We start from the raw sequence: 26,240 nt of genomic DNA on the forward strand, positions 1-26,240 counted from the left end.
ATCACTTCATATATCTAACAAGCGCTTTCAGAAGCTAACAGCGGAGTCAAATTGATGAGCTGGTTGCTGCTCTCAGCTAACTCCGTAATAGAAATACGGCCCCTTTGTTTGATGAATTTGGCCACGGATTTGAGCTCTTCTTCCGATATGTAGATGAATTTGCCTCGATCATCAATAACGCCAGTGATTCGTTCTTCTTTTTGCAATTCCCCAATTCTATCGATAACGGCTTGTACTTTTAGTTTGAAATGAACGGCCAAATCTTCCAGTACCACAACTTTGTTATCCTTTGAAATAAAAAAAAACATATAGGGCAAATTCCTCTTTTTAGAATATTGCATTGAAGAAATTACCTTAATAAAAGTGATAAATTCTTGTAGGCTATTTTCCTGCTGATCGGCGTTCTCTTCTTCAAAACCTTCCTCTTCGACGTTAAATGCTTGCTTTAGCTTGAGGTATTCTTCGTGATCTTTTCGCTCTTTCTCTTCACGGGCCAATCTTTCCGCCTCCTCGCGATCCTTTTCCTCTTTTTCTTCTTTTTCTGCTTGCTTCCGTCGTTCCTCCTCTAGAAGAACTTCCTTTTTCTTTTGCTCCTCGCGGTATCGATGCTCCTGCTCACGGTGAGCTTTCTTTTCAGCCTTTGCTTCTAGCTTCGCTCGTTTTTTTGCACCAATTTTTTCGCTGCCATAGTCATGCTGTGCTTGAGGAATCGTATCTTCCTCTTCTGAGTTATCAACCGGTTCAGCTACTTGTGCGACCCTAGCACGATTACGCTGATTTCGAACAACCTGTGCGCGACGTGGAACATTTTCTTCGTTTTGTGCTGCAGCAGGTGATGCATCTAAAAGAGATGAACAATGCAAATTGCATGTTTTTCCCAGCGAAATAAATACATACCCTCGCTTTTCTTCGCTTTGTTTTTGTTCAGAAACACAAGCGTTAACAAGACAATCAGCAGTGCGATTGCGATTCCAACAAGGAATATTAAATCCATTTTCCAAACCTGTATGCTGGAGCTATGGGTAAAGTTATGTTGATTGTTATGCTGTTCAATACGTTTGACATACTGTTTGTTGCATCTGACAGATTGGATCATGGTTTAAATTACATTTTCTATCAATAGAATAACCATCAAAATTTAATTCAAAGAAGACAATGAGCGTAAGATGAACGTAACTATCTTTATTGGTTTTTTCTGATTACTTCGTTTTTTTAAGCGTGTAAACAAAAGTGCATTTCTTTTACAAAAGTATCCCACCTTGACATTATGCATCGTATATTTTTTGATAGTTGACAACATAAGTCAATCGGAGGCTTGGTGCCAAATGGTGCTTTCTAAATTCGATTGACGTGTCGAAAAAATATATACATAGCGCTATCGTATTTTTGAGGCCGTAGTTGAATTTCCTATTTATTCTTCTAAAACAAGCGCAAATTAGAATGATAAGCACTAGTATTATTACAGTGCTTGCTACACTGTTAGTTTTCCCTCTTTCGAATGCTTTATACTTTCACATTGGTGAAACCGAACGTAAATGTTTCATCGAAGAAATACCGGATGAAACCACCGTAGTAGGTAAGCTGATTAAATCCTATAAAGTTAGCGGTTTCGATAGACAACAAGAGAAGCCTAATAAAAATGTATTTTTCCTACACCAGCTAATTACAAGGTGGAACTGTACGACCCCCGGTCCGGAGGATTCATGCCATCATCCCCTGGAATTGGAATGCACGTAGAAATCAAGGACCCAGACGATAAAATAATCCTATCGCGCGTCTACAGCTCCGAAGGTGCGTAAAACATATTATTGTGTTTGTTTTCATATTTAAGATTTTGTTATTGATTTCCAGGACGGATTTCGTTCACCTCCCACATCCCTGGAGAACACGTACTTTGTATGTATTCCAATAGTACCGCATGGTTCAGTGGTTCACAGCTTCGTGTTCACCTGGATATTCAAGTCGGTGAACATACCATCGATTATGCGAATGTTGCTCAAAAAGAAAAATTAACTGAACTGCAACTACGCATTCGGCAACTTTTGGATCAAGTGGATCAAATTACGAAGGAACAAAACTATCAAAGAGTAAGTACAGCTGACTTGACTGCTGCGCCTGGTTTCTCACCACAAGTTTATTCAACTTTTATTTGTTGTCCTACAGTATCGCGAGGAACGTTTCCGTCAAACAAGCGATAGCACCAACCAGCGCGTCTTGTGGTGGTCTTTAGCTCAGACAATAGTACTCGTGATAATGGGATTCTGGCAAATGAGGCATCTTAAGAGCTTCTTTGAAGCAAAGAAGTTAGTTTAATTAAACAAAGCACATGGCAATGTGAATCACAATGGTAATAAACTTTGTAAAATTGGACCAATGTGATTGGCTCGAATTGAAGATCATTGTTAACTAATAACCGTCTAATTATGCTATCATTTTCGACTGTTTATTAAATGTCTGTGAGTTTTGTGTCTGCTTAGTTTAGATCAATCCTGCAAACTGGGCAAATGTTTTGCAGTGAAATCCATTGCTTTATGCACTTGATATGAAACACATGTTCACACCTTAAAGTCCTTCGTTGATTGTTGTATTTTATGTCGGATCGGCAGATAACGCAAAAACATCTGGGAATAAATGAAAAAATAAGTAGTTAATACGTGTGAAACTTTGCCATCGTAGGTATCTTTTGAAAATTACAGGTTAAGCACAGATAAACGCTTTAGTCTAATGCGTTCATAATTTGGACGGAAAGTTTCTTCAGATGCGTAAATAGCACCGCAGTACTCGTCTTTACTATTTTGCCGTTGAAAAAATAAAAGCACTGATGACGGGAATGCCGATTTCTCCAAAATAAGCGGAGCTTCCAACACAACGTCAGAGAAGTTCATTTTAGGTTCGATCCAAATGCATCCTCTGCCTTTCCGACGTACAAACACTCACTGTATATCAAAAGTGCGATTGACGCCGTATATTTGAGTATGCATATCTTTTCGAAAAGATAAGATTAAGTTGAGCCCGCCAACAATGACTGATTGTAGAAATTTTTGCTCGATAATCAGATAAATAGATTTCTTTGCATTTTAGGTATGGCACTAACAATCAAAAATTAAATGTTTCGTGTGCGTAATGTTTTATTTTGTTATATAAAAGCACTTTTCAAACCAATAGGCTACACAATAACGTAGTTTGCAAAAGCATTTGCATGAAATAATTATTTCATGTGCTAAAACATATATTTACATTGGTGTCTTAACGATGCAACATATAATTAAAGCTCATCTCTTTTCAAGCTAGGCACATGCGGGTCGGAACACATAGTATTCAAATCACATTGCTGAATCCGTTCGTCATAAAGTTGTCTAAAATGGTCATAATTGCAAAACAATGCACCTTCTGGGCATCCCGGAATATGTGTAAGTCTTTCCTGATGATAAAGAGCAATGGATTGCGTTTGGTTCGGGCACCTACAGTAAATAAGATTATAGTTACAAGCGAATGTTTGTTTGAATCTCGATAATACACTTACTTGTACAAGGCAAAGTACAGGTTGGATCCAAATGCATCAATATGGCTAACTCGCCACCTTCTTTTATGACGATTATAATTCGCGGTCAGTGGCTCGTCATCTTTATATAAATTTAAAAATGCCATGGATTTCAGAAGCGTTCCCGAATGCGTAAAATAGAATGTAAACTGAGAACTTTGTACGTTGTCGAAACTTGCGAAAAGATCGGTGAATGCCGAACAAGCTTGCTGATATGTTAGTGCGTAACCGTACCCATCTATCCAATAGTATTTTAAATCTTCGTTGTATTCCATCGTTGTGATACTTTCCTTGTCGAATAATAGACACCAGGGTGAAATGTATCTTTCATTCCATGCAGTTTCAAACGCACACGTCTGATACACAGCGCGAGCTTCTTCAGGACTAACGAATGTACCAATTCGTTTAGACAACCTTTCAATAACGCTTCTCATTTCCTTAGACCCTCCGAAACGATCCACTTCACGGTATGAGTACGGGTTTTCTTTAACTGTTTTTTTCCACTTATCGCAACCCTTATAAAATCGAAGTACTGGGTCCCGTCCCAGGGCTTCCGGATATTCGATAAGTTCATCACGTCCAAAAAGTCCACGTGTAAAGTTTCGTGCACTATACTCTGCACGCTCAGTTTTAGTATACTTGAAGCGAAAAATTGTTTCATCGTAGCTTTCGGGCATAAGTTGTGCGAACCTTTTACGTATTCTGTCGCCTAGGTTATACAGCTCGTCAGCCCCTTCACGCACCAGCAGTTTTGCATCTTCCAGCTTAATCTGTGGCTTCCACCGCTCAAATATATTCAACTGTTCGCGACATAACCGTCCATTTTCCAGAATATCTCGCTGCAGCTCCACTAATGTTGTATGCATATGTTCGATGATGCTTTTCGAAGGGTTTCGTGTGCCATGACGGAACAATCCCCAAATTTTACTCACGTTGCAACCTGAGAAGACGAGCAAGATAAATTATAATTGTACAGTGTTGTAAATTGTAATAATTCGCTTATGATAGGATACCGTCGACTGTGGCGATGTTTCGTACATCTTTATTTTGCACGTGTCTGTAAGGCGTCTTGGTTCCAAGTCGGCGAAATACGATATCTTTGGAACTATCAGCACACCACCGGTCAGCAAGAGCAGGCGGTACCAGGGAACAACCTAGGCATAAAAGCACTACCAAAGTTACAACATAATTCGACGTAATTTGTGGCAGCATAATGTGAACACCGAAATAAGTATCAAACGGTAGAACGTTTCGTTGATGCTGCCACCGTACTTGTGCATTATTTATTTACGCCAAATAACAACATTTGCTTACATTGTAGATGATGTTACATGATGCTGTGAGTTTGTACGTCAAAAATGCTGTGAAATCAGATGCTCTGATTTATTCGTTCATTTCAGTTCTTTCCATTAAACTTGTTATGAAAGTTCGATTTCCCTACCACTTAGGGTTTTTTAATTTCTAGAAAAACTAACACTACAACTAAAGCGAGGTAAAACGTTACAAAAAATCTATCGGCGTTTATTGTCACTTTGATCTAGCTTTAATCATCACCATTACAGTGCGTTGTTTGTGATCAGCTGGGACTGTGGGTTGTCCCACAGAGCAATAACAAAAAACTTATCGACCCGCATTGTTCTACCCATGTTCTAGTGCCATGCAATTCGCGGAATAGAGCGCTGGAGCCACACTAGAATCTATCACTTGTGACTGGGCGTTGCATTTCTTTGTTCAGGGCTTTCGAGATAGCTTTGGTGTAAAGCTTCTTCTTCTTCTCAACCTTTATTGTATTATCGTACGCGTTTTTGTTTATCAAAGTTGTTTGTTTACCTGCGTCATTTGTTAACTTTCGATCGGTGCAAACTTTATCTGCAACAGAAACAAAATGGCCTGGTCGCAGAAGCAGTTCTTATTCGCACTTACTATGGTAGTAACGGGCTCCATCAATACTCTAAGCACAAAGTAAGTGTAATGTCTCTTTCTAGTTTTGTTGGAAATTATTAGAAAAAAAAACTCCAACTACAGTCTGTAAAGTTATGGAACTGTGCCGCGTCTATTGTAAGGATACATGATTGTTACATTACAGATGGGCTGATAACATCGAATCCGAAGGATCAGATGGGCAAGTGAGACGATTCCAGCATCCATTCGTGCAGGCGTGTGCGATGTTTCTTGGAGAGTTTCTTTGTTTACTCACCTTCAAAGCCGTGTACTATCACATGCGTCGTAAAAATGTGAGTTTTTTCTATTAATAATGAGAGAGAATGATCAAAACGGTCCATAAAACATAAGTATATTTCAGAACAAAATATGCAATACTTTTGTGCATTAAAGCATGCTTCCTTTTCACATGCTAATAACGTCTTATCAGCAGCGATGTGTACTATCATACGCCTTTCCTGTGTTACTCTTTCTCTGTGTTTGCCTCTTTACATCATTCTTTTTTTTGCATCTTTTCATTTATAGAATGGTGCCGAAGACCGGCATGATCTCGTCCAAGGCAATCGTGAGTTTAGTCCGTTCATCTTGTTTGTGCCAGCTATGTGCGATATGTTGGCGACTTCCATAATGTATGTTGGTCTCAATCTGACCTACCCCTCTAGTTTCCAGCTGCTAAGAGGTAAGTGATATTTATAAAGAATTTTGTTAGTTCTGGTCGTAATTTCAGTTTTGTTGAATCAGAACATCACATGGTCATTGAACAATGACTCACTGTTTTATTTTGTTTTTGCTTTTACGTTAAAATCATTTTTCTTATTGTCAAGAACAACTTTCTCGCATTAAAACAAGTAAATTATTCAATTAAAATCTAATGTTTCCATTTGTTTCTGATTAGTTGAAAATATTGTAAAAACTACATGTTAGCTTCAACTTCAACATCAGCAGCGCTTATGTAGTCAAAATTACGGCAAATGTGAAGCCATTGAAAAACAGCAAATTGCTTACACAACCACTTGTTGCGAAACTATATTTTTTTCATTTCTTTTCCACAGGATCAGTCATTATTTTCGTGGCTATACTGAGCGTCGCATTTCTCAACCGTACATTAGTTAAACGAGAATGGTTTGGAATTGGCTTCATTATGGTGGGCCTCGTAGTCGTCGGTTTGTCTGATGTGGTGTCGAACGACAATACGGGCTCGCAATACACAAAGAACAATGTTATCACTGGCGATTTGCTGATCATACTGGCACAAATTATCACTGCGGTGCAGATGGTGTACGAAGAATACTATGTTACCGCGTTGAATATTCCAGCTCTCCAGGCCGTAGGATGGGAAGGTTTGCATCATCGGCAGCGTGGTCGATTGGGTCAATTTAAATTGAGTTTTTTGTTTCTATCGATTTAGGTTTCTTCGGCTTTTCCGTGCTAGGTACATTACTGCTGCCAATGTACTTCATTCATGTGATGTATCCATTCAACAGTAATGCACATGGTGTACTTGAGGATCTGCCCGATGCACTCGCACAGTTGGGCAACAATTATCAACTAATCATGGCCATATGTGGTATGATTGTGTCAATTGCTTTCTTCAACTTCGCGGGAATCAGCGTGACAAAGGAGATATCCGCAACCACTCGGATGGTACTCGACTCTGTGCGCACTCTAGTCGTCTGGATGGTTTCACTGCTGCTAGTTTGGCAAAAGTTTCACTATTTGCAGCTCATAGGCTTCGCCGGGCTTTTGTTCGGGATGTGCCTGTACAATGATATTGTGGTTCTTCAAACCTACCGGCGATTGAAAGTTGCTCTGTTACTGCGTATAGGGCGACAGTCGTCTGATCGGATGAGTGAGGTAATAATAAACCGGCAAGCGGACGAACCGGACCGTTAGACTGATACTACTGCTAAGGGATAACTGATCCGACAGATATTTGGAAAATCGTTTCATGTATGTTTAATGTTGTAGTTCTTATTTTGATACTCTCTGATGTATGTGTATCAAAGAAATGTCTCACAAAATCCACTCTTGATTGGTAGGGGAATAAATATAAAACAAACATTTTTCTGGCGTACCGGAGTGTATTCTTTGAACCATTTTATTCAATAATTTTATCAACCATTGGTACCTTTTGATCAGCTGCCAATCTCAAGATAGGCTCGCTTTGGATGAAATGTATTAAAAGTGTTGAAAGAACATCAAAAAGATCGGTATTATATGATGGGAAACGACGGTGCTTAGCCAAAATGGATTTACTGTCTCCTGGATCAGGCCAATATCATTGAGAGGTTTAAGCGTTAGCAGATATGTTAACAAAGAATTAATTTATGGTTTTTCATAAAACATGATTCAAAATACTCAGTATTGCATTAGTCAAATAAATCATCTTATATTTAACTACACCAACGGTAAAGGGCTTACAAATGTAATATTTGAATGCAAACAATGACATTTACGTTGTCAAATTGTGTATGTAACGATTGTTTTGATTCGGATTGTTGGTATCAAACGTGTTTTATTGAAGCTTTATTTAATGCACGTTTCACGTTGTGAAATTAATTGTAAAAATATCATATAAATGTGAATATTATCCAAATGTTCATTGAAAGAAGTGCGTGTCCGATTTAAAAACGCATAATGTTGATAAATTAAGAATTATCATCTGATCAACGTGTTTTCCTCACTCACCATTTTACAACAATTTGTGATTATTCTATTCCGGTATGTTGTAGCTAGCTGTTGTGGAGCATATCGGATCTAACTTCTTATTTTAGCCTTTAAGGTGGATCCATAATAAACAAACTGATTGTTTCTACACCCGTTTGTTTTAATCTAATAACGTTGAAAGTGGATTTTCTGTCGTCAATCGTGTCGACCTCAAACAAGACAAAGGAACAAAGACACTTCTGTTGGTTTAACGACGAGTATACTGAAAACATCGATTATTATCTGCCACTAAAATGAAATTTCCCTGGTCCCACACGACTGTTGTTGATGTGATTAAAAATGATCACAAAGTCGAAGAAAAGTGTCACAAAGTCACGAAGGGTAAGTTACGAAACGATACTGTTAAAATCATTTATTTTTCAATAGATATTATTTAATCATAAATCCTATGTTTTATTTTTTATTGGTAGATATTATTGCTGGAAAGTTGGATATTTCCGAGTTTGTGCAAGAGCTTGGACCGGCATTGACTCATGCTGAGGTTGAGGTTCGCGCAAAGGGAACGTCTATGTTGTCGAACGTACTCAAAGATCTTCCCCTAGATTGTCTAAACGAAGAACAAGTGCAACTACTATGTACGTTCTTCATAGATCGCTCGCAAGATCATAGTCCCGTCATTCCAACGGTTCTAGCAGGGATTGCGGCATTGACCCGAATGACTCATTTGCCCGACGGAACAGCTGTCCGTTTGTTTCGAGCTCTTTTCGAACGCATTCCTTGTGCGAGTCAGAAAAAGCCTGAACGAACTCTATATTATCACACGATTATAACTCTCTCAGAGCGTAAGCCGGTCGAGCTGAAGGAATGGGGTGCAGACTTTGTTTACGGTGTGATTGGTGCCATTGAAGGCGAACGCGATCCACGGAACTTATTGTATCTCTTTGAGAACATGCCAACATTCATCCGTTCCTACCCGATGTTCCATCTAGCAGAAGAAATGTTTGAAACGTTTGCTTGCTATTTTCCAATAGATTTCCATCCGAATCCAAATGATCCCGTTATAATAACGAGAGATGTTCTTGCGGAAAACCTTGCAGATTGTCTTTGTGCTACAGCGGAAATGGCACAATTCGCGGTTCCGTTGTTATTGGAGAAACTGGACAGCAGCCTTAACATTGCTAAGCTCGACTCACTGGGTTTGCTTGGGCGGTGTTTAAATCTGTTGGATGTGAAACAAATGGAGGAACATCATGCTGAGCTATGGAATGCTTTGAAAAAAGAACTTATGCCTATCGGTGCGACGTCTGGAACAGAAAAGTTGTTACAGGAAGCTGTTTTTACGTCAATACAGGGGCTGGTGAAGAATGCCTCTACAGATGAACCTTCCGCCAAAACTCTGCTGGATCACGTTTTGCTCGGCGTCATGGGAAGCCTAACAGACGCGACCTCGAAACAATTTGAAACTAGCCTTTGCGTAGAGCTTAGCTGCGCTAAAGCAAGTGAATATGGCACCATGTACGTGATAGGAAAGGTTGTACCGATGCTTCTTGCTCAACTAAATGTAGACGGTCATGTTGAAGCACGCGTTGGAAACATTCTGGTGGATGCGATGCACCGTCTTATCTCGGTGTGCGCCGTTTGGGGCTGTATTGCAAAACTCGATGATTCTCTTGTTGGTCAGGTGCAGAAGAAATTTATTGAAATACTTCTGCAGGAAGCGGACGCAAGCGATCAGAAGCGTTCCGCGCTCAAAGCCCTTGCAGCAGTGCCAGAGATGGTTACCAGCGATAACCGATACGTAGTGTATAGTACAATTGTGAAGATTCTGCTCAGTGCCGCGGATAACCCATCAAATACAGTCGATGCCGTAGAACAGTGCTTGTTTTCGTTTGCTATCCGTTACCAGCAGGAGATGAAAACAGTCGTACTAGAAAAATTGATAACGCATGATTACGCTTCGTGTGAACAATCGCATACGGTGCTGGTGTTCAAATCGATGGGTAAATTGGTTCAATACCATGGTTACACGGACAAGATGGTGGATTTTTTCCTTTCAAAAATATTTAAGCTAGAAAACGAACGATTAGCCATCGTTGCCATGGATACGCTGACGGACGTCGTGGAGAACTCCAATTGGCGCGAACTCGCCAAGGGTGAACTGTACGTACAGCATAAGCTGATCGACCGGTTCTTCGAGAGTGTTGGAGATCAGCTCAGTTCAGAATATTTACATAGTATGACCCACCTCATAGCCACTATCGTTAGGCAGCTTCCGGTTGATGAGCAGAAGGACTTGATCCTAAAACGATTGCCTGCGTTACAGCTGCAAAAACGCACAGATTTGTACTTAGCTGCAGGGTTACTCGGTTACCTCGACCACACCGTACCACTCATGGATCATTTCGAGAATCTTGTCAATGAGCTCACCAAGCTTGCCCTCGAATCGGATGACGAACGGGTACGGGAGATTTGCAATCGCCTGCTTTGCAGTTTGTTCAACCGAATGCCAGAAGATGAACATCATCGTGGTGTGTTGAAGCGGCTTCTTAAAATGCTTAAGGAGGAGATGAAGAAACACAACCACCAGGCAGTGGTCGTTCTCAGTTGGATCGGAAAAGGGCTAATAGCACGTGGCCACAAGGAAGCGGGCGAAGTCGTGGATGACATCGCTGAGCTGCTCGATCATCCCACGTTAGGCCATTTGGCTGCATTGGCATTCGAGATCTTGTCGGTCGAGTTTCCCCAGCTTCACCTACAGCTGGTGCAGAGTTTGTTTAAGCAAAAGTTGTTTGTGTGGTTGATGAAAAAGCTGGAAAATAAGCTGGAAAACTTTGCAGAAACTCATCTGAAAGCGTTGGCTCTGGTATTTGTAGCCACCCCACATGCGGTATTAAAGATGAATCTATCTAAAATTGGTCCGGTTTTGCTGAAATGTCTCTTTCAAGAAGATAACCGAACGGTACTGGAAGCGTTAACCATCGTGTTACGCTTCACCCGTGACCAGGAGCCATTCATACAGGATCATTTGCAAACATTAATACCGATTCTTCTGAAATTATCCGTTCGCCAGTCTTCCATGGTACGTACGTTATATCACTTAGTTCATTTGGACGAATATTAAACGATTGTCTATTGGTATTCTTTTCAGAAAATACGCATCGGAGCACTCGAATGCATGCTTTACATATGCAAATTTCCTACCTTTTTGCTGCTTCCATACAAAAAAAACACGCTAGTGGAACTGCAAAAGGCTCTGGACGACAGGAAACGCTTGGTGCGTAACGCAGCAGTTGCCGCTCGTCTTCAGTGGTTTGTCGTTGGTACAACCGAAGAGGCAAAGAACGACAAGTAAAGGTGTACCACCAGTACCATGTAATATCTAGACTATTGAATTATCGATTTCATTTCAATACGAATTCGTCTAGACGTTTTGTTCAATGTTGATTTTGTCAATATCGTTCGAAGAAATGTACAAGATTTATTCCCTTTTTTGCTTTCTCTAATAAAATTGCCTTGTAAAGGAAAGTTGTGTTGAAGTAAATTGTGTTAAAAAGAATATGAACATGAACGCTGACACGCAATTAGGAAAAATAGTTGAGAATAGTTTGAAAATGCATACCATGGAGCTACCATCAGCTTCTGATAAGCACATTTCAAATACTTTTGCGGTGTTGGTAAAATTTATTAGATGAATACAACATCTTCAACCGTAAACTGGTTCTTATGTACATACATCTACACCTGGCAATGGCTACTAATAAAAGTGTTCAAAAAAACAGAACAAATAACAACTATAACGCACAAACCCCCTGTAATAATCGGCTGTCGCTTTATCCGGATAATGAATCATTGCCGTTTCTGACTAAAGCTGTTGTTAGTTACCCTGATCGCACTGGGCCCGAGCCATTAAGGCCACTTTCTGCGCCCGATTAATGACGTCTGGACAGCGCTTTTTCCGCACTAACCGGCAGTCCTGGAAAAAGCCTTCGTTGCGTGGGAATCCGTGGCTCTGATCGCTGAACGTGATCAGTCCCAGGCCCCAGATACGTCCTCCGCGGAATTCGCCTTCGTATTTCATGCCATCTGCCCGCCAGAATACACCATGACCGTGGAACCAGCCCTGCATGAACTCGCCCTCATACCTGTGAATTAGAACAAGGAAAGAAGCCGTAGTACACTAAGGCTTAATCCGTTGGCCATTGACTTGTGGATATCCTTACTTTGCTCCGTCGGGAAAACACTGAAACGAGATGAACAAAATGTTCCATATGAAGGAGAGAAAGGACACACATTTTCAAAACGCGCCAATCGCGCTCACTTACCATCACGCCAAGCCCGGAGCATACACCGTTGCTGAAAGCTCCATCATAGCGGGTCCCGTCGGAGAACATCATCGAGCCCATGCCGTGTTTCTGGCCTCGCTGATTCCAATCACCAATGTAACGCGTTCCATCGTCGTACCGATAGCCGCCACATTTGACCACTCCTGTCTGGATGCTTTCCATCATTGCTTCCGGTGACGCTGCCCTTTAGCGTTACTGTCGATGTCCTACACGTGGTAATAGGTGGGTCCGTTCAGCTCTCCGGTTGAGTTAAAACTAAGTTTGTCGTTTGGGGGCGTCACCTTCGGCAGTGTGTCTCTTTGGTGACACTCGGACAGCAAATCCGATTTATCGAGCCGCACGCGAATGGTTGGTCTGGAAATGGATATATGTCTTGTACGACTTCCTTCACCGATGTACCGTAGCGAAGAGTGAAAGTAAAGAATAGGAATACACCAAATCTAATTAGTCCCATCATTCGCTAGCTTGATCTGTCTACCCATCTACTATGGCTCGTATTGCCATCGGGGCATCGTGTGTTAGTTATATGTGATGATGGTAAACATTGTAAAAGGATCATAAATACACTATAAAATGGCTGCGACCGATGGTTTGAATACAGGAAAAACGAAACGTGATTTCGTCGAAGCTGTGAAAGATTTTTGTTACCTTTTACCTCTAAACATTTTAACAAGCAACGGTTTATTGACGAATTCATAGATTCTTTTTTTCTGCTCCATTGTGCACTGTGTACAGAAGGCTTAAACAACTGAGCAAATATAGAAGAAGGATATTTTTGGTTGATAATTTAATTTCCTGCACATGAGTGTTACCATCGAAATTCAACACAAAATGTCTAATATGCTCTATTTTCATAAGAAACGGTTGATGTAATTTTTGGAAAATTTTAGGCTTTCACAAGATTCAATTTCTCCTCATATAATCCTGATTACTAATCCTTACGCGGTGTGTATTGTTTCTGCACGTTGGTACGTATGCGTGTTCGTATTGTTTCACGTGCTGTTACGCATGGTAATATTCCAATCGTTCAGTTACGTTATGTTGTTTTCTTATTACGGAAACAAATCTCGTGTGTTTAAACAGTCCACTTTCTTCCAAGCACCAACAATTATCATATTTTCAAGATCAACTGATAGCACTGAAACGAAACTAGCAAATTATTTTGCTCGATGTTACCCATCTCCTGCACGCGTGGATGTTAATATTTGCGGTGAAATTTTTCATCATTTTCAGCACATTCCACCAGTTTGCACTTCGATTAAGCCGCTCGGTGTGGAAGCATTGCAATTCGAGATAGTACAATCGCGCGGCAACACTTGTAAAGCCAACCTCGAGCTGGTGCACCCGAACTGCACTCATCAAACCGGTTGCACAGTGGAACGGCTTGCCCCTGTTATGTTTCGCTGCATAGCATAAATGTGCACCCGGTTTCGTTTTCCTTTTCCGTGCACCCGCGACCAGTAGACTCTCCCGGGTTTTGTCTGCTCGGTGGTTGAATTTAAAGCTAGCGACGCAAAAGCGTGCCACAGTGTCGTTTTCACTTTCGTTAACTGCAACGATGGATGTAAACCATCCAGCTTTGGACCCCCAACACCACGAAACACACCGAAAAAGCGGGTGGACATCTTGCGTACCTGGTACTACCGGAATCCTGCCCACTAGCCTGTTCTTCGAGGATGTAGCTCTCGATAACCACGGTCGGAGCAGCTCAAACTCGAAGTTGCCTCGAGCGCGTCACCGTAGCAAGTGCGTTGCCAGGCTACACGGTGCAGTAGGCATCCAAACGCAGTCGTGAGCCCCACCAGAAAGACGGTGGAAAAGCACGAACGGAACAGCGTCTCATCCAAGGAGCCATCGACCACGAGCACGTGCCGGAAAGAGAGCACACTGAACCGCGAAAGCAGCCCACCCAAACGGCGGGAAAACCATGTGCGCTGTCGGGCGCATCAGGCACATGCTGTACAAAGAGTGAATTTGTCTTACCACGCGCTTTCGACGCACGAAATGTGGGTTGCTCGGTGATGTAAGAGCACATAAAATGGTGGGTGATTGTATAGTTTTTGCTTTTTTGGCGGTTGTTGTTAAATTATCCATCATCGCTGGTATGGGGCTTTTTTTGCGGTTCCACGCGTGTTTTCCATGCAGCACGCTATTTAACGTTTGATAATTCTACGGTGCATCGGCTTGGTTGTATGCATATTTGCTTGTTAATTCTGAGTGGAAACTTTTCACCGTGTTGGGCTCTAAAATACTAATGTTTTGCGCTGCAAACCGGCACAATGCTGACGCTCCTGCAGTCGGTATGCTTTCCCTTGTTTCAAGGCTTTTTCTCCCGATCTGGAACAGCAGTTTGTGCAGTGGCATAGATCGCATATCGCAAAAACTGCATCCCACCCCATTTTGTTCAACCACCGTTCGTTCCAAATAGTTATGACGCTCTTCGATCGCGGTGAATGATCGATGCACCAAACCACGCGTTGCATCCTGGCCCGTTTAGTGCACCGTTAAAAGGGAACGATGCAAATGGGGCTGCCGTTGGACGATTATTTGGGCCGAGATGACACAATCCGATTACGATGCAACCGGCCGTAGCTGTTCCGCGTGCGCATCTTTGACACGCAACAGTGGCGAGCCGAATCTTTGGCGCAAAAAGCACGAACCACAAAAAAAAATACACCTATAAGCTCCCACCACCGTCTGCAGAAGCCAATTCAACGGTTGTCTGCTTCGGTGAGGTGTGTATACGGATGTGTTCGGAGCATAATTACTTTGAATGCTGCATCGGCGGATATGCACGGTGGGGAAGTATGAAAAAACGCCACTCTAACATGGTTTGGGTTGATAAGTAGCGGCACTACCTGGCGCAGGAAGGATACTTCTCGATTAAAGTCACAAGGAAGATTGTGAGCAAACATTCGAAGAGCGTGAAATTCCAATCCAACACTTCAAGCATCTTTTTGCAATGCTTCAAGTGATTCATTCAAACCCAGCACGTATTGGGGCGTTTTTATAGAGACTTATCGTTCCATATCGTTACCACCACAACTCAAGGCGTCCCATGCCTCGGTATGGTTCCGTACGGTGCGGTAGGTGAATTAGTGGCTTCCTAAAATGAGAAATGAATGGTAATGAAAGTGAAAACCCACCCGCCGCGTGTCGGAAGGAACGGTTAACCCTTTCCGGTTGCCTGCATTTTGTTCAACAACCGACGGAAATGGCGCCAATGGGTGGCGGGCGTCGGGCGCATCCGAGCCACCCATCGCGCTTACATGATGCTGCAGCGACCGTTTGTGAAATGGGTAGCCAAATTAAATCACTCGCTGAAACGAATGTACATAAATTCGCCTCCCAAGGCCTCCGGTCGGCGCTTGTTTTCGTCCCAAGGCAGAGAATCAGGTGGAAATTGCGTGTAACAGCCGAAAAGCAAGACCATTACGTGTGCTGGAAGATGCCGGATTATGTTCGCCGGTGCAGTAGCGTGTGTTGTAAGCGCTGGCTTACCGCAGGCTCCGAACCCTACAGGTCAATTAGGGCGGGAGTTTCGTGTAACGATGCAACGGAGAGGCGCAAGCAAGCGGACTAGGGCGAAAAATGATGTAAATATCGGCTTTTGGTCAAACTTAAATAATGGCGCGAAAACATCTTACCACAATCGATCGTTGGCAGAACGGCTGTGTACAAATAACACTATTTATTGCTTACTTTAATGGTCATTTCCTGTACAAACGTCCATCAAAAGCTTACCGCTAATGTCGAACTGATGCTGTGCCGGGTTTTAACGCAAGGTGATTGCGCAACTCCGAAGAAGCAACCTCCGAACGCTGGTAAGGGTGTTCGACCCACGTGTAGTGGAAAAAAAAACTATGGTCTATTTGTCCATATCCGCACGGAACACTGGCGAAGGAAGGCACATTTTATGTAGGGTCGTATATTTTGCTTGTACGGATACAATGTACAAACGTCGGTTGTAGCCAAAAGTCAGTGCCACCGTAAAATGTTATGCTGTTTGTTGTTTAAGGCATTAGCCACACTTACACTACAAAGGTCTGCGGCCAGGGGGCTTCCTTTTTGAAAATGTCTTCGCTTCATTTTCCCTACCATAAATGACTTCGTTTGGTTTCGTTTTGGGGCACACCGTAAACCTTAATAACAAACGACAGGATGGTAAAACATTGCTCACCAAGTCCGTCGTAATACGTAACTCGTACGGATAGATCTGGCACGAGCATTCAATTGACACAGAAACGCGCAATCGACAGTTGCTACCGCGGGGTTGTAGGATTTCAGTTTCTTTCATCTTTTTTTTTCTTCGCCCAAGACAGCAGCAACACGTGTTTGTAATTTTCGTCGTATTAATTTTAAAATTTTATTTTATAAACAAAAATACACCATACCTATGTGTTTTATGAATCGTCGTTTTGTTGGTACCGAAATAGTGTAAAAATACTTTCCGCCCTATATAGTTATACTACGCACTAGGTGTATGAAGCTGAACGGTTCCCTTCGACTGGAACGTTATTCGAGGACGCTGCTCGCGAATGTGTCCTCGTTGCTGACCGATGGCAACAGAACAGAGCATTTAAAACACGTCGAGTCCTTTGTAATGGCCGCGGAACGATATGACAATACGCATCGTGGAAGAAGCGACATCCAACCTCGTCACACACACATGGTTGTCGCCATCTGTAATCCTCCGAGCTGTACAGGTGGTGTCGTTTATGCTAATCTATGCTGAGCTACTTGTATCCTTTCACCGGAAATGGTTGCAGCACGTTATAAGATGGAGCGATTGAATGCAAACGGGATTCGCTCACTTTCAAGCTTGTTTTCTGACTATTTACAAAGCTACAACTAGCAAGCCGCTGGCGCACACCATCGTAAAAAGAGAAGCAAACCGCTCGGCAATGGGAGTAGAAAAAAGTGGTCGTCCTTTATAACACTCTTACGCGATCTCTTGGGCGTCTAAAACTACGCGCCATCATTTACATCTCTTCTCGCTGCACGTTGCATCCACAGCGTCCTCAAACTCAACGCTAACATATCTGCGAAGACTGCTGTTTCGGGTGTTTCCGCTTTTCTGCGCGCAATAAAACATGGCAAAGATGCGCTGGTAAGCGATATAAATACGGCTTGTAAAACAACACGCCTCAAACGCGAGCTCCTTCATGCGCGCCATTGTAGACGCCATTTTGGGGGGGCGTAACCTAGTGACGTTGTGGACGTTCTGCTTACGCGACTAAAAGTATATCAAATTCTTCGAAAAAAAAAAACGAGTATAAAACAAGTACAAAAAAGGCACAACTGTTCGGTACGGTTTGTGATGGTAATCATCGATTAGGCTCGGACAGCCACACCGGGTTCGTTCGACACAAGATCGCGCTAGTAAAAGTAACCTATACATGTTGACCACTCCTTATGTCGAATGTGATGCTAGAAGCTAAGAGTCTGCTTCCGGTCATCCGGTTTCCGATCGCTTGCATTCCTAAAAATGGTCCACTTTCACCGAAACGGTATGGGCCGCCGTGTTGCTGGGCAGGTCGATATCCTCCCAGTCGGTCTGCAGATTCTTCTCGCTGTCCGTGGCTTTGAGGGACAGCCCTAAGGACGCTGTGCGTCCGGCACAGTGTGGTATGTTGAGCGTAACCGGCTTAAGGAATTCAGTTCCTTGAGGACCACACATTACGAGCGGTGATAGCATCGTTTCACCTGTGGTAGGAAGTAAATGGAATGCAATTAGTACCGATGGGCGGAGAACGAGGAGGACATGCCAGGACGCACAAACATCGAGGCCTGCAGACGTCAAGCTAACAGTTACAGCTAGTAGTTTGGATTACGGAGCAAAATGAGAGATGAAAGTAAGAACTACATCAAACGAGCAGCCAGCAACTGAGAGCTGCACTACAAGCGATCATTCTATTCGGAAGCACATGCAAATCTATTGTACCCATTTGCGAAGCACATGCATAAGAAAGCTAACCCACAAACTACACGTAAAAGCGAAATGAAATTATAACGATGAGATGCATTTGTAGCAAATTGTACACATTTTACACACGCGCAAACACACTCTTCCTCAATCATACAGAACACATCCAACAATCGTACAGATTGACCATATAACAGGGCAATAAATCGTATGAATCATGATGGAAATAAAAAAAACACAATTATGCGCAACACTATGCGAATTTTGCTGAGTTAAAGTACAAAAACAATTAGTTGTAAAATCTAACCGAAGGTTCACACTTTGAAAAACAAAACTAATCGATACGAACCAAAGATCATACGCACACAAAAATCATAAAAAAATTATTAGCAAAATAACAAACAAAAAATCAAAACGAATAAACGTGAAACAGCAGTTTATGGTGGAACGAAAACGCAAATGATATGCAACAAATAATACCGATGATGCAAAATGAGGTGATTGTTGAGACTAGAACAAAACAAAAAAAAAAGAGAATAGGGATAAAACCAATAATTGCAGCCAGGACGAGCGGTGGAGAGCAATACAGGACACAATGGGAGCTAGGGGCGCAGATATCAGAAATCAGAGCAAATCAGCAAAAGGATAACGAATCGGTTTTAGTGGTTTCGTAGCGTGAGTGTGTCTAAAGGGTGTGGGTTGCAAACAAAGGTAGCTCGTGTGTTTGTGTGTGGTAGAGAATTGAGTGAAGTAGCCAAAAAACCAACCATTCTCCATATCCAGTGGTGGCCCACCGACGCTCTCGCTCAACCGCGGGTCAGTGACGGTGAAGTAGATCTCCTGCTGAACGCCTGGTGCGATCGCTCCTGGCGGGATATGCAGCGACACGTTCCAGATCGGATCGGCCAAGCTTCCGCCGGAAGCGTCAAACAGCCCACGCCGAGTAATCGGTTGTCTCGGTGGAGGCAACCCAAGCGAAAGTTCACTCGCGAACGGTGTACTGGTGGCGTTCGGAGGTCCTATCGGAAGGCTCATCTGCGATCCTGTGGCCTGTGATGTGTACTGCGTTTCGATCGATGTCCGGCTGACATACACCGGTGCTTCCGGTCGAGGTGGACGGTTTGTTGGTGGAGGTGGTGGTGGCATTACTGGAGGTGCGGTTCGTTTCAAAAAGTTTGACAAATGCGTTGCCCGGACGCTTTTTGGGGTCCCTAACGGAGGTACGGGAACGGGCGAGGACGTTGCTGTGGGGCCATTTCCACCAGCTGAAGTCTGCTTCTCGAATCCGGAGTCATTCTGATTGCTCACGGTAAGCGTTCGTTCTTCGCTCCGTTCATTTTCGTCCATCTCATCTTCGTCGTCGTCATCTTCTTCGGCAGCCAACGGAGCACCTAGATTGTGAACCTTCGCAACTGCTGGAACGCTTGCGGACTCGCCTTCAACAACGGTTGTGTCACAAGCAACATCCTGCTGTTGCACAGAGTCAGACGGTGTGTCGATTGTTGTCATACTAAGCTGCTCCATTGCAGCCACCGGAGGATCACATCCTTGCTGTCCAGTAACTCGTTCGGAATCGTGTTCATTCTTCGATTCGTAGATTGGTTCGTGTTTGAGCTCTCTCCGGGACACATACACCGGTTCTGCCATCGATTCCATCGCCTCCTTGCGCGATTGGTAGATCTGGTCACGCATCTGCGACCGTCTTTCGCGCATTTCACCTCCATTGCGTGATGAGGAGTACCCGCTCTTGCATGAACTGCTTGAGGGCGAGTTCGGTGAGCTAGAACAGGACCCACTCGCAGTTCCGGCAAGACCTTGGTTGCGCATGAATCGATCGCTTGCCGCCGACGTAGTTGTACCACCCATCGAACTGCTGCCATTACCCGAGGCTGGCGAAGATCCTGCCTGTTGTTGTTGCTGCTGTTGAGATTGTGGATGCATCTCGACCATCCTGCTCTGTTGGATGCGATCCTGCATCTGTTTCTTGCTTTGATACAGATGATCTCGGTGCATCTCTCGCCGGCTCTGGTACACAGGATCCTCGAACGTCCTGCGCGTGTGCTCGCGGGCTTCATTGTACAGGTAAGATCCACTCTTACTCTGGTAGATGGACTCGTCGTGTGCTGAACTGTGACTAACGTTGGCGTTGCCCATCGCCATCCGGTGGTGGTCAGTTATCGGAGCGTGATGTGGTGCCCTTTCTGATCCCATTCGTCGTCGGTTCAACTGGCTAAAACTCGGTGATGGAACTGTACGATCGGCCATACTGTGACGACGTACAATCCTTCGTCCTAGCGTGCTAACGGTCGCTCCTGGACCTAATGGTCCTCTACCACGTTCCAGCTCAATTAGCGCTCGGTTAGCGTACAGATTCTCAGCCTGCGGGTAGTATCCCTGGCCGTCTGGCTGATCGGGATCATAATACGATCTACCGTGAGCTCCGTTGCTTCCGTACATCGATTCCAGTTCCAGGTTCTGGTACGTGCTGTTCGCATCTTTCGGATAGTACGGCTCATGCCGCTGAAAACCACGCACCGGTTGAGGTGAGTACGGTCCCTGGTACGACGACCCGTAGCGCGGATCGTTATAGTACGCCTGCTGTTCCTGTGCATACATCTGACGTTGATCATAGTGCTGTTGCTGCTGATCAGGTCTACGCATGTTCGACATTCGTGACGATCGTGGTTCCATCATCGAATGCTGCCGTTTCAGTATCGGTCTGAGGGACTTCTTGTCGGAGTCTCCCACCAGACTCACCTGTCGCCGTAACGGGCGAGTGGATTTAATGAACGCGTTCTTGATAGCCTTCAGGGGCGACTTTAGTATGTTCTTCTTGGGCGGTTTGGCCGGCAGTTCCGGTGGAAGCGAGGGATCATGACCACCTCCGTAGCCCACACGAGGCGCTGGGCCTGGTATCGGTGGCAACGGTTGTTGTTGCAACTGGCGCATTCGCTGTTGGTGTATCAGATGCTGCTGGTGCTGGTTGAACTCATGGATCGACATCATCGGCTCCATGTCTCTGCAGAATTAAGGGGCGTAGTTGGAGGGTGGGGGTGGAAGGAGTGATGAAAGAGTTTGGATAGGATGTTGATTGATTACGAATCAGTTGTTATGTAGCTTGTAAAGAAGGGCAACATACTACCCTTGAGATGAGAGAAAGAGTGCAGAAAAAGAAGGCAAGGTGGGCCTTTCGCAGAAATAAGAGAACAAGAGGAACCACTCAATCATATTAATGCATCCGACAGTATGCACTAACTTTTTCCCCCATTTGTTGTGTTTGCTTTTCTGCCTAATTCGTTCGATGCCTAGCAAAAAGGAAACGAGGATGACTTTGGCTCTTCGTTTGGAGAGTAAGATTAATGAAGGTGTCAACACTTCGGGATGATGTACTCAGAGAATATTTTCGCAATTTTATAGACGACAGTATCGCCAGACACGATACGAGTTTGAAAACATGATCCACACAGAAGCACACATTCACACAATCACTCTAGCATACATATACAGGCATTCCGATGAGTCTTACGAGCTTTCGTTTAACGATAACCCAATTCTAGTCCCTTGAACCACAGCTATTACGCTAGGTCTAAAGCACCCGACATGGACGTGTCGAGGGCGTTCATTATTAATTTTATTACTAAACTAGTTGTAGATAGAGAGTGAGTACGGAAGGAGCGAATAAGCGTAAAAGTACGATAAGAACTCCAAAAAAAGGACATAGTGATAGAGAAACCGATTTCCAGATTTGTAACGGAAGGATATCAGTATCTTACATTACTGACCATTCCAGGAAAGAACTATATGAATAAGCCAAAAGTTGCATTATGGAAATATTTCACCGTCGTCAAATATTCTACCTCATAGTTTCCAGCCGTATTATCAGTTATGCTTGAGCAGAAGCGGGAATTCGTAGCTGGATAACGGAATGCAGAAGAAACGCATTAAGCTTGCGAGATTAGTGGGCAACAAATGACATTTCATTGTACAATAGGTGGCCGGTGGCGCTATTTTAATCAGATTCCTCATGAAGTTTTACAATTACCAGATTTTTTGAACAGGTGCCCCATTTTATCAGATATTATACATGTTTAGTATTTGATTGTTACGCAACCATAACACCTTATACATACCATCAACCAAAGGGTGTTAAATGTGGACTTGTTCTTACTTCATACATAGTTACTTTTACGTATACTACTCAACTGTGTTCGCCACCGACAGTCAGAAACCAATATGACGTTGTTTATTTATAGCAATTCATTTTTGTTTTAGTAAAAGCCGCTTAAAGTCCCATTAGCAGAGCGGGGTGTTGCTGTCAAAACGGACGAAACAATTTGAAAGCCAATCCAACGCGGGGTAACAAGAGGGAAGATTTTAAATATTGCTCAGTCAAAAGTAGAACAAAAATGAGGGTAAAAGTTAGTGCGAACCGTGTCTTGCCGTAAACGATTGATTGTTCAACCTTCAATGTTGCCTAAAGGAGGGTATATGTTTGGATTCAATTTTGGGGAGAAAAGAGAGCGTGTCGTTCAGAAATTATGCTTTTTGTCCATTTCAATTCTAGAGTCCTTTGGCTATCGTCACGTCTGACTGATCATGAGAGTTGTAAAACAAACTAAAATCACTTGAGGTCATGTTATGGAATGTATGAAGTTCCTGGGCCTATATTGTTTGGCGCGGTTAGTAATATTAATTTGACACATCAATATAACAAGCCGGTGGATGTCGTCCTTCTCCTCACGTTGGTTGGCCTGATTGATGGATAAGCAAAACATGCTAGCAGCGAAGGATACCCGTCACTTGGGATGAACGTACAATTTTATTATAATGTTTTATCTTACGAAAATGAAGATCAGTGACTAACAGAAGTCGGCTTTCACCTAATCAGGCACGTGTACCTTCTGCGCTATGCTTGTAGTCGTATGTTAGTAAGTACAGGTAGAAAAGGTCCTCGTGAAAAAGTCGATAAAGGATTTCGTATATAGGACGGACCGAGGCATCGTCCGATCCGTGAAAATAGGATAATGATTACGTCCGTCGTTGAAGACTTTTTTGAGTTAGCAAAAAGGGAGGAGATGAATCCGTGTATATGAGAGGCAAAGGAAACATAAACACATTGCCGGTACTTACCGTATATTGTGATGGTGCCCTACCACCGTTCCCAACTGAGGCTTGCGGTACAGCTCGAAAGCTGATCCACGTTGCTCTCGGCTTCCGGCTAGGTCGAGTGCGTGTCGATCGGAAGGATGTAGTGCTGGCATGTTGCCTGCAGGGAGAGAGATACACAGACACATCATTAACATGCGTAGTGTCACATCAGGGAAGAAGTACACGCATTGCTCCTTAAATGCATTAATTCAAACGTTTACTTATTAATCCTTAAATGCATGAAAGTGTACCAGCCCACGCTGAACGATGCAGTAATTAGTGAATAATGTAAGCTGCCGTGAGCTTTGGTGTCGTTTTCCCCATTTTTTAAACTGGACCAAAATTTGCAATGATAGTATTGCCGGTTTAGAGTGTAAGAAACGTTTGTTAAGAGGTGACACTCCCATTAGACCATGCATTTAAGAATTAAACAATGCATCATGGATTCACATGTACAAATGGTGTTCGTAGAAGGAATGTGGATTATCTGGGAGCAGAGGAGGTGAAGTGAGGTGGATGAGGTTAGGGTTTTATGCTCTCATCTCAGAGAACCGCCAGGTTATGGAGGCTTATATAGTTTAACTGTATGTAAGTGCGTGGTGTTACCTATGCCATGAGTTCCAGCCCCATTACCTCTATGCATGTAAGTATTGCCGTAGGGGTACTGTGCGTTACCGTTGTTATAACCATTGCTTGCACCCATTGCCCCCATGTCCCTGACACCATTGCTCATGTACGAGTGACTACCATTGGCGTTTCCGTTGTACATTGGTCCTCCGTTTCCGCCGGCAGCACCGTTTCCAACCGCGTACGGATTGTACGGATGCATTGGCGGTGCATGAGAGCCACCGTTGTTCGGTGAGCTGGGCACATTATGGGCCATGGCTTGGTGGTAATGTGACGATGCCATCGGAGGATAATAGAACCCGTCAGGAGAGCGAGGTGAGATTGGTTCCTAGTGGGGAAGATATCAGAAGCGATGTTGAAAAATTAAAACACATTTATGCACACGTTGTGGCCATGTTTGAGCCATGGTACTTACCCCACTATCCCATTGGCCGGAATGATGCATTCCAGATCCATTGCTACCTGAACCTCCACCGATTGGTGGCCTGTAGTTTTTGGGCTTAGGTGGAGGCACAGGCTTGAATGGCGCTCCGTTCGCTCCGTTGGGTCCCATCGCACCGGGAGGTGGTCCTGGAGAACCAATCATTCCGGGTCCTTTGTTCGGTTTCGAGTAGTCTGCTTGCGAGGCCGAATTATTCCGACTGTGGTGTGTATGATAAAGGTGATTGGAAATAACAATTAAACAAAGTTAAACATTGCATGCATAATGAAATGTAGCGAACAAACGATTAACGTAATCATCTAATTTCTAGCGTGTATCGGTGGTGTCGATCATGTGTGATATGAACAGGGATGTGAGTGCTACTTCAAAGAATGTAAACTTAGCTAAAGTCCTTACATTCGTGTTCTACGTTCTTAGAAGGTTTATACGCAAGCTTCGCTTCTATAGACTTGTGTAGACATGCCGGATGATAGTAAATGAAGCGAAAACAGGGCATATATAGTTGACAGTAATGCAGCATGTGTGTGGCATGTTCAAATGTACAGTGATTTCCAGTGGAAAAGGCATGTTAACAGAGTACCAAATCGTAAGAGCAATGAGGGGATGAGCTGTAAATATGCGCATGTGAACAAGTGCCAGATCTAGATTGAACAGGTTTAATTTAATTTGAACCAAAGGCATCTAGCAGAGCGTGCGGTTTGTGAGAATGTACCTTGCAACAGTCCCAAGAGTGCCCAATTGAAGTGTTAGCTTCGTAGTAAGCAGATACCAACAAAAATATACGAAACAAAATTCTGAAATGCACACGCGCCGCGTCGAATAGGATAGATCGCCTATTCGTCTATACCAAGGTATCGTATTTCGATTGGATTAGTCTACGCCTGTGCGGGCAGCACATTGTATGATAGTGCAAGTTCGGTTGCGATTTATTCATAAACAAATGCTCCCTCATTTGTTGCCGCGACCTTTCGCAGGCAGCACATTATGTTGTGACGCAGCGTGAAAGAAAAATAAAGCCATCAATCATGTTTTCGCCACAGTTCACCGAACCGCAGAAGTACTAAAGACGGCAGTGGTTAGAGGATTTTACGCTCATATCATTGTGCGACAGGATAAAAGCTACCGCTGCTTACCTGTATTTGCCGTAATCCGTTTTCGTTTCAATCATGTGCTTTCTCGGGCTGTCCAGCACGAGGTTGGTCGGTCTTTGTGGCATGTTCATGTTACCTCCGGTACGATCACCAGAGTTCCGCTGGTTTAGTGTTTCATGCACTGGAGCACCTACGCGAGGAGCAAAACAATTGGTGTTAGAAAGCTCGTAAAGCTCCAAGGACTCCTTGTTTGGGCACCAAAGATTGGCTTTCCTTACCATTATAGTTGCTTCTGGCAGTTGTCAGCAACATGTCGGATGCGGTGTTGTTTAACGATGGATTGCGTCCGTATTCCGAGAGGCCAGATTGGTTTGCCGACATCGGGTGGGATCCATTACGGGTACTGTAACGATTATTCGAAAGCCTTCATTAGAGACGCAGGTACAAGGCGTGCATGTTTGTGTTCTTAATCAACAGAATGCACGACATAATTCAGCACTAAATAGACTCGTAT

General features: G+C 43.5%; 7 protein-coding genes across 7 annotated transcripts in view; 3 read left to right on the forward strand and 4 right to left on the reverse strand.

Moving 5' to 3' along the window:
* Nucleotides 1-1,005, reverse strand: LOC128731345 (DDRGK domain-containing protein 1). Its single transcript, XM_053824457.1, has 3 exons — nt 898-1,005; nt 354-841; nt 1-287 (listed from the first exon to the last, which is right to left on the reverse strand). The coding sequence occupies exons 1-3, from the start codon at nt 992-994 to the stop codon at nt 15-17; spliced, it is 858 nt and encodes a 285-aa protein (XP_053680432.1). The 5' UTR covers nt 995-1,005; the 3' UTR covers nt 1-14.
* Nucleotides 1,006-1,326: 321 nt separating this feature from the next.
* Nucleotides 1,327-2,401, forward strand: LOC128730816 (transmembrane emp24 domain-containing protein eca). The gene is made up of 4 exons (XM_053823895.1): nt 1,327-1,576; nt 1,660-1,791; nt 1,852-2,087; nt 2,164-2,401. The coding sequence occupies exons 1-4, from the start codon at nt 1,441-1,443 to the stop codon at nt 2,311-2,313; spliced, it is 654 nt and encodes a 217-aa protein (XP_053679870.1). The 5' UTR covers nt 1,327-1,440; the 3' UTR covers nt 2,314-2,401.
* Nucleotides 2,402-3,124: 723 nt separating this feature from the next.
* On the reverse strand, nt 3,125-4,753 carry LOC128720444 (multiple inositol polyphosphate phosphatase 1). Its single transcript, XM_053814113.1, has 3 exons — nt 4,555-4,753; nt 3,524-4,481; nt 3,125-3,461 (listed from the first exon to the last, which is right to left on the reverse strand). Exons 1-3 carry the CDS (start codon nt 4,751-4,753, stop codon nt 3,266-3,268), a joined length of 1,353 nt encoding a protein of 450 aa, XP_053670088.1. The 3' UTR covers nt 3,125-3,265.
* A 484-nt stretch (nt 4,754-5,237) lies between these two features.
* On the forward strand, nt 5,238-7,615 carry LOC128731038 (solute carrier family 35 member F6). Its single transcript, XM_053824132.1, has 5 exons — nt 5,238-5,503; nt 5,628-5,775; nt 6,008-6,161; nt 6,535-6,822; nt 6,891-7,615. The coding sequence occupies exons 1-5, from the start codon at nt 5,427-5,429 to the stop codon at nt 7,373-7,375; spliced, it is 1,152 nt and encodes a 383-aa protein (XP_053680107.1). The 5' UTR covers nt 5,238-5,426; the 3' UTR covers nt 7,376-7,615.
* Nucleotides 7,616-8,442: 827 nt separating this feature from the next.
* On the forward strand, nt 8,443-11,655 carry LOC128731778 (MMS19 nucleotide excision repair protein). The gene is made up of 3 exons (XM_053824919.1): nt 8,443-8,530; nt 8,620-11,228; nt 11,298-11,655. Exons 1-3 carry the CDS (start codon nt 8,443-8,445, stop codon nt 11,499-11,501), a joined length of 2,901 nt encoding a protein of 966 aa, XP_053680894.1. The 3' UTR covers nt 11,502-11,655.
* A 167-nt stretch (nt 11,656-11,822) lies between these two features.
* On the reverse strand, nt 11,823-12,657 carry LOC128732156 (MORN repeat-containing protein 4 homolog). Its single transcript, XM_053825325.1, has 3 exons — nt 12,472-12,657; nt 12,370-12,389; nt 11,823-12,291 (listed from the first exon to the last, which is right to left on the reverse strand). Exons 1-3 carry the CDS (start codon nt 12,655-12,657, stop codon nt 12,024-12,026), a joined length of 474 nt encoding a protein of 157 aa, XP_053681300.1. The 3' UTR covers nt 11,823-12,023.
* Nucleotides 12,658-16,841: 4,184 nt separating this feature from the next.
* Nucleotides 16,842-26,240, reverse strand: part of LOC128721355 (tight junction protein ZO-1) — a 44,419-nt gene continuing 35,020 nt past the window's right edge. The window contains exons 11-17 of the mRNA XM_053815098.1: nt 26,005-26,129; nt 25,769-25,916; nt 24,609-24,834; nt 24,173-24,521; nt 23,549-23,684; nt 19,186-21,437; nt 16,842-18,198 (exon numbers count right to left, since the gene is read on the reverse strand). Coding sequence (XP_053671073.1) covers nt 17,975-18,198; nt 19,186-21,437; nt 23,549-23,684; nt 24,173-24,521; nt 24,609-24,834; nt 25,769-25,916; nt 26,005-26,129 — 3,460 coding nt within the window. The 3' untranslated portion in view covers nt 16,842-17,974. The remainder of the gene's footprint in view (nt 18,199-19,185; nt 21,438-23,548; nt 23,685-24,172; nt 24,522-24,608; nt 24,835-25,768; nt 25,917-26,004; nt 26,130-26,240) is intronic.

This window comes from Anopheles nili, chromosome 2 (genome assembly GCF_943737925.1).
Source record: "Anopheles nili chromosome 2, idAnoNiliSN_F5_01, whole genome shotgun sequence".
NCBI classification, from domain to species: Eukaryota; Metazoa; Arthropoda; class Insecta; order Diptera; family Culicidae; genus Anopheles; species Anopheles nili.